Below are 7639 nucleotides of genomic sequence, written 5' to 3'. Positions count from 1 at the left end.
TCAAATCAAATCAAATCAAATACAAATAAGGATGTGAGTATAAATTAATAAGTGTAAACATATACATATAATGTAATAAATGAACGCAGGAGACCGCCATCGTGAGCGGTTAGGCTTGAATTGATGGCGGCCTCATAAAAGATTCGTGACTAAGATTGATATCTACTGACCAAGTGGGTGCATTGCAAGTGCAGGTGCTGGTGCTGTGTATAGCAGTTGAGTAAAATCAGAATATTAAATAGCGAATGTGAATATTTGACTGAATGTTTTAATTTAAAACAAAGTTAATAGCAACCAGACGGTTGGGAGGTTTATATTTACAAAGCCATGCCGAGAAGGGATTCATAGTTTTAATATTCCCTATTTTCATTGTAATAATTGTCTGATATTGTCATTTTTTTTCTATTCAAATCATATCATTTTCAGCCTGGATTACACCTTCAAACTTCTGCTGCATTAGAAACCACGCCCTCTTCGGCAAATATTTGATTAATATGGCATCTTAGAGAGCTCTTACCACAACAGGTAATATGTCACATTGTGAAAATATTTTTTTTTCTCATTTTATCACAACAGTCAGAAATATTTGTTCTTGTGATTTATGTCATCGTTAATTTGAAGATTTCAAGATTAAGAAAAGATAATAATAGGGATTTGGCAAAGTAAAGGAAAAAATTAGTTTCTATGAATTATTATTTCTCTCTCTCCCTCTTCTCTCTCTCTCTCTAACTTTTTCATCTTTCTCTCTCTCTCCTACTCTTACTCTCATTCTCCTTGATTCTTTCTGGTTCGTTATTTTTTTCTTTAACCGCTACTCTGTCTCCCTCCCTCCACCTCTACCCCACCACCCCCCCCCCTTTCTTAAAATCACCTCTATTTATCTGTTTAAAAAATGAACGCTTTCTTTCTCCCTGCACTCTAACTCTCCCTCTTCATAAATCTTTACCACGCCATCTGCCCCCCCCCTGTCTCTCTCTCTCTCTTTCTCAATCTATCTTCCCTTTTTGAAATATTTTTTGTCTTTCATTTTCATCAGATCACTACTCTGATCACCATGGCAACTAACTTCACCCCAGACCAACAATGTGAAGGAAAGGAGTGTCAATCAATGACAGATGTGACGTATTACGTGGAGGAGAAGAAGAGACTCTGTGATGACTGCGCCTCTAAAGAAAGATGCATCGCAAGAGTTAAAAGAGGTGTACCAAATATTCATTGTGAAGAACATAAAGAAAAGGTAAAATTATATTGTAAAAGCCATGGCGAACCAATGTGTCATTTGTGCACTTTAGATAGGCACAGGTATCCTTGCGTACCGCAAAAAATAGATGACGCGATAAAAGAAATAAAGGGCAGGCTGACGGTTCTAAACGAAAAGGCAAAGGAAAAATTGAAAGAAGGCCGTCTATGTGAAGATGACATTAACCAATGTATGAAAGACACAGACACCCATCTACAAGCTTTGAAAGATGGAGTTAATTCGATAATCAAGGAGGCGATCACCATAGATAAAGCCAAGGAGAAGATGGATGCTGACAAAATCAACCAAGAATTTGATGATCAGAATCAAGTACTTCAAGAAGAGATTATGAAGATTAATGAGAAGATTCGAAAGAACAATGAAGAGAGAGAGAAACAACTTGAATTAATCCATACAAATGCACAGATTAGACAAAGACACATGGACAATAAGATGAATGTTCTTCATAGAGACATTGATAACATTGTTAAAGAGAAGGATAGGAAGATCAGAGAGTTGATGAAATCATTGCAGGATGACACAAAAACAATAGAGAATGCAATACAGACCATAGATACAGTAGTAGAAGACGATAAAAACATTGTTAAAGACGGTCATAGTGTGAACATGTCAGTGAGTGATAAACTAAAGAAACCCCTTTATAAGAATGATGTGAAACAGACCACTCATAGAATATCAGATGTGAGGTTTGTGAAGGGTGTTGAGAGAGAGAAGTATGATGGTAGGATTGGTGGGTATGATGGCGAGTGGATGCTTAGTGATGCAATCAATGTCAAAGATGAAATCAAAGTCCCACTGATTTTTGGTTGCATAGATGAATGTAATGTGATCATCACTGACAGAGCTTTAGGTAGCCACACATATATGTTAGATATGAACACCAAAAACATCCAGAGAGTGATAACAGGTACTGATGCATCACGTGTTATCTCCTGTACATTGCTGAATGATGACAAGATAATATGTGGTAGAGCCTGTAAAGGTTGTACAGGGAAATGTTTGACTGGATGCATCAGTGTGTATGACAGACAATGGATGCACATCAATGACGTCACAATACCAAGAAACACAACGGACGATACCTCTTGGGTGGATGTAGCTGTTGACCGTGATGGGATGATCATCGCTGCTGAGTGGAAGCAGTCTAAGATATACGTCATCAACCCAGCTGATAGTAAGATCGTGAATACCATCAAATGTAAACAGAAAGTAGTGATGCGAGGTGTGCTATCATCAGGTCACATCATCGTTCAACCTTACCCTCCTGGTAAGAAGGTACTAATCATAGACAGACAGGGTGGTCAAAGGGAAATCCCCCACAGTGATGTCATCTATAATGTCAGTGTTGATCCTATAACAGACGACCTCTACGTTGTGACATCAGATGATAAGTGTAAGACGTGTGTGATTGATCAGGTGATGAGAGGGAGTGAAGTGAAAAAGAGAAGAGTGACGTCATTCCCTCTATTAATTAGACTGACTGATAAGGATGATAGGTTCAAACACCTTTCATTATCTCGTGTAATGATCTCATCATCAGGCAAGATAATTGCTTGTGATGTAGATAGTATTCTCGTCTTCGAAAAGCGACTCACATTCTAAACGATGATATGTCGGGATCATTCACTATAATGAATATGAGACACACTGACCAGAATAATACCATTTTTCGATAATTGAAATATCTGTAGCAGTGAGGCCTAATAAGACCTAAAAACTCTGACCCATTTTAAACATCACGGTTAACAATATGCATTTATTAAAAAAAACTCCCGCATCCAAGAACATGTATATAGTGCATGTGGAAATAGGTTTCTACATCATTGGTTGAAAATATTATTAGCAAGGTCATATTGCATATAATATGACGAGGCCGTCATCATCATCGAGCCTACAGGCCCCCGATGGAATATCCTTTAAGAAATTTTGTTTTATAAATGCATAATACATCTTGTTAATGTCTGTTCAGTTCAGTTCAATTCATTTATTTCCAATTAAAAAATCACAATATAACAATATTAAAAACGTAAATAATTGAGAAAATGTAAACCATATTCATGTACATGGATTACAAAAGTCTTCCACATAAAATATGTATATGTATACAAAAAGTTAAGATTTTAAACAACCGAGGAAATAGGGAAATTATAAAAACCCAAAATAGAATTTGTCTAGTTAACCTCCCCTAAAAGAATAAGACAAAATATAATTGACAAAGTAAGATATAAGAAACTTATTTGCCCACAATAAAACACAAGATCAAATAATAAAGAAAAAGCAAACCAAACAATACCTACACAAAGGTAAAAGGTGGAAAATAAATCTACACAAATTGAAGAATTATTAAATGTTCTTGTATGCTTATTATAAATGCATTATAATTCTTTATTGATGTTATATCACTTGGCAGGTCATTCCAAACTGTTGGTGCTTTGTGACTGAATGAAAAAAGCAGATATGATTTTTCGACTGCCCATAAATGATATTTTATTTTTATTCCTTGTATTATAGTTATTTACCGACATATTTAATGAGAGCATATTATTAAGTAAACAAGGTAAAAACCCAATTTAATGTTTGAACAATAAAATCAAGATGCAATATCTATTCAACTGATAAATGTTAAGAATTTTGAGTGATTTTTGTAAGAAAATTGGACTTCAACTTAGATTTGTAAGTGTTTTCCCAAACAGCATTACTGTAAGTCAAAAATGGTAAAATAAATGTATTGTAAAGCAATCTCAATATTTTCTTAGGCATGTTAGGTAATACTGTTCGCAGTTTACCAATGATACCAACACCCTTTGAAACTTTATTTGCAATATACATAATGTGATCAGTCCATGTCATGTTTTCATTTACAAAAATACCTAAAAAATAACAGAGTGGACTCTCTGATAATCTTGCCGTTCATTAATACCTTCAGTTGTTCAGAAATATTTGTATGGAACTGATTTTATTTTACTATGAAAGTAGATTAAATTAGACGTTTCAGCATTCAATGATAATCTGTTACAATTACAGGAATGGTCCGGGCTGGAAAATATTTATATTTGTAGAATTCACAGCCGAAAATTTCATCAAAATCGGATAACAAATAACAAAGTTATTGAAGTTTAAAGTTTAGCTATATTTTGTGAAAACAGTCGTCATGAATATTCCTTAGGTGGGCTGATGATGTCACATCTCCACTTTCCGTTTTCTTATGTTATTACATAAAATCATAGTTTTTAGAGGAAAAAGATTGAATAAACCTAATTTCATATAATAAAATACAAAAGAACATGTTGAGATGTGATATCATCAGCCAACCCAATGAATATTCATGACGACTACTTTCACAAAATATTGCTAAAGTTTAAAATTCAATAACTTTGTTATTTGATTTTGATGAAATTTTCGGCATTTGCTCAGTAAATTCTACTCTATTTATTAATTTATACATACTTTCAGCCTGGACCATCCCTTTAAACCAGTATGAAACATTGATGAATTTGTCATTTAAATTGTTGTTTATTAATAGGTAATTTTTTTTTAATAAAAAAAGTTGGTATCATCGGCAAACAAAATGAATTTCAACTCATCAGAGCAATTAGGACGATTGTTAATAAATAGTAAAAACAACAGGGCGCCGAGGATTGAGCCCTGCGGCACGCCACATGTTACGTTTAGTGAATCGGATAATGTGTTTTGATACAGGATGTACTGACTTCTACCATAAAGATAATTATCAAACCAAGATAAAGATAATCCTCTGATTCCATAAAACTTAAGCTTGTGTAATGTAGTTGAAAAATCAATAGGGTCAAAGGCCCTTTTTAAATCCGAGAAAACTCCAATAGTATGCTCTTTTTTACTAATAGAATGGGCAACAAAATCATATAAATCAGTTAATGCCATTTAAGGAGACAGATGCTTCAAGAAACCAGATTAACAATGAGTACATAGTGACTGAGAGGAATATACAATTTTTTCAAAGATTTTTTAGAAGAAAGGGATAATTGATATTGGTCGGTAATGTACTATGTTATGAATATCATTTTTTTTATGTATGGGCACTACTTTAGCTACTTTTAATTTCTGTGGAAAAACACCAGATAGCAAAGAGGAATTTGAAATATGACATAGTGGTTTTGAAATTACATGAATAACATTTTTTAATACTCTAGGATTCATATCATCTATTCCACAACTATTTGTAGCCTTTGACTTTTTTACAATATCTGTAATTTCACTCTCAGTAACCGGCTTGAAATAAAGAGATTTTGAAAAGGGTATCGGCAAGAATTTGGCAAAGTCATTATCAGTATTGGGTAATGATTTACTTATTTCCTGTCCAATATTCAGAAAAAAAAACATGTATAAGTGATTATAAATAGTTTTGGGATCTTGAATTTCTTGACCATTGAATGAAATATATGAAGGAAGTCTTTTCCTAGACTTGCGAAGGACATAATTTATCACTTCACATGTCTTTTTTGTTTCCTTGACCAATTTTAAATTTAAATCTGTAATAATTCTTAAATGTTTGTTTACAATGCTTATATTACGAATAATACTACAATTTTTGTTATATAATACCTTAAAGGTATTATACAACAAAAATGTATTTTGACATTCTGATACCGATGTGAATGCAAAAATAAAAGGAAATCGAAACAAATAAAGTCATAATGGCATAATGCCATATTTTATATTTCCATATTTTCCGGTATTTGAAAGATAGATAACCAAATATACTCACGATTTGAAGGCGCAGATATTGATTAGATTCTACTGAGTGCAGTGGCTGAATAGATTTAGTGAAGAATTAAAATAAAATACAGAGATTTATCGTAAAATTGAACAAAAAGACATATTAAAATTATAGATTGGAATCATTCACCTTCAATTTGGCTGGCAATCATCACGAAGCTAATTAAATATGCATTCTGTTCATGGACAAGGTTTAGCTTCCTTCCATAACAATAATGAACCTGCCAGAATTTTAATTTAAACATTGTGTCACATTTCTATTTCAATCACATTTGTTTGTCGTACTAATAGCAATTGGGTTTATATCAGCGAACAAACTAAGAGCAAAACACTGACAAGATTGTTTGGAATACAATTCAATGTAGATTTATTAATTTTGACCTGTTCAATGCAAACATTAGGGAGGCCGTCGCACAAAGTATCACATTTTTAGCCTCAATACCGGCCGAGTGCGTTTTCCTTATTTAAAAATATTTTCCGTTGGTGTCATTCTTTATTCAAGGAAAGGAAAAAATGTAATACAAGATTGAATGAATTCAACGGTGTACATAAAGTAAATAACGTAGTCAGATTAAGGGAACTTGGCGTGACAAGTCCACTGCTAATTGCAAATACAGATATGGAACATAAATATACGCGATACATATTAAAGAGGGAGATATGGATATTACACATGTTTATTTTATGTTGCATGGATGGCTGGCATGTTGATGATGGTGATGATAATGATTATGATGATGATTATGATGACGATGGTGATGGTGATGATGATGATGATGATGATGATGGTGATGATTATGATGACGATGGTAATGGTGATGATGATGATGATGATGGTGATGATTATGATGACGATGGTAATGGTGATGATGATGATGATGATGGTGATGATGATTATGATGACGATGGTGATAATATTAATGATAATGGTGTAGATGATGGCCCAAAATACAATGACTAGTATAAAAATTATAATCTGTTATTAAAAGATAACATATAATTGTACAAAGAATGTTGTTATTGATTGCATTTTATTAACTTTTGGTGAACGATAACGAGCATTATGCGCGTAGAAATGTTGAATTAATTCATTCTTTATTCTGTTAATAATATTGAAGCTATTTTGGGGGTCGTTGAGATAATCATTCTCCGCAAGTGGTTTTAGTTTGTACGTATTCAATGATATGATAGTATGAAAATCATGTTACATGACCTCATAATCTATCAATTTGTTAGAAATCACAATGCTTATTGTGAGTTTGATTTGAAAATTAATTCAATGATAAGGATAACGCTCTTATCCTGAGCATATTTGAAACTCATCTTCAGCATAGTGCTAAGATCACGTGGTAAGAATTACGTTGAACCCTATTGGTCAGTAAAGCGTCGTGCAGAAAAGTACTGAAAATTATAAAAATGCTTATGGTTTTTAGCAAAAATTGATTTCTTAAATATCAGTTTAATGTAATGCTCTCCAGGATATTAATTTTAGCTTTTAAAATAATGACGTTGATGTTCTTTTTTATGTTGGTACCTCTGGTTGTCTTCCTTAAAGAAATATCCTCAAGGATAAGATATTCAGCAACTGTATCTACAATAGGTTGGAATTAATTTTGTTACGTT

At 33.0% G+C, this 7639-nt stretch overlaps 1 protein-coding gene across 1 annotated transcript; it reads left to right on the top strand.

Annotated features, from left to right (window-relative positions):
• The first annotated feature begins 438 nt into the window (after nt 1-438).
• Nucleotides 439-3000, top strand: LOC121416702. The gene is made up of 2 exons (XM_041610168.1): nt 439-525; nt 1037-3000. Exon 2 carries the CDS (start codon nt 1055-1057, stop codon nt 2861-2863), a length of 1809 nt encoding a protein of 602 aa, XP_041466102.1. The 5' UTR covers nt 439-525; nt 1037-1054; the 3' UTR covers nt 2864-3000.
• Nucleotides 3001-7639: the final 4639 nt, after the last annotated feature.

The sequence above is a fragment of the Lytechinus variegatus genome, chromosome 6, assembly GCF_018143015.1.
Source record: "Lytechinus variegatus isolate NC3 chromosome 6, Lvar_3.0, whole genome shotgun sequence".
Taxonomy (NCBI): Eukaryota; Metazoa; Echinodermata; class Echinoidea; order Temnopleuroida; family Toxopneustidae; genus Lytechinus; species Lytechinus variegatus.
This window is presented reverse-complemented; position numbering and strand designations above follow the sequence as displayed.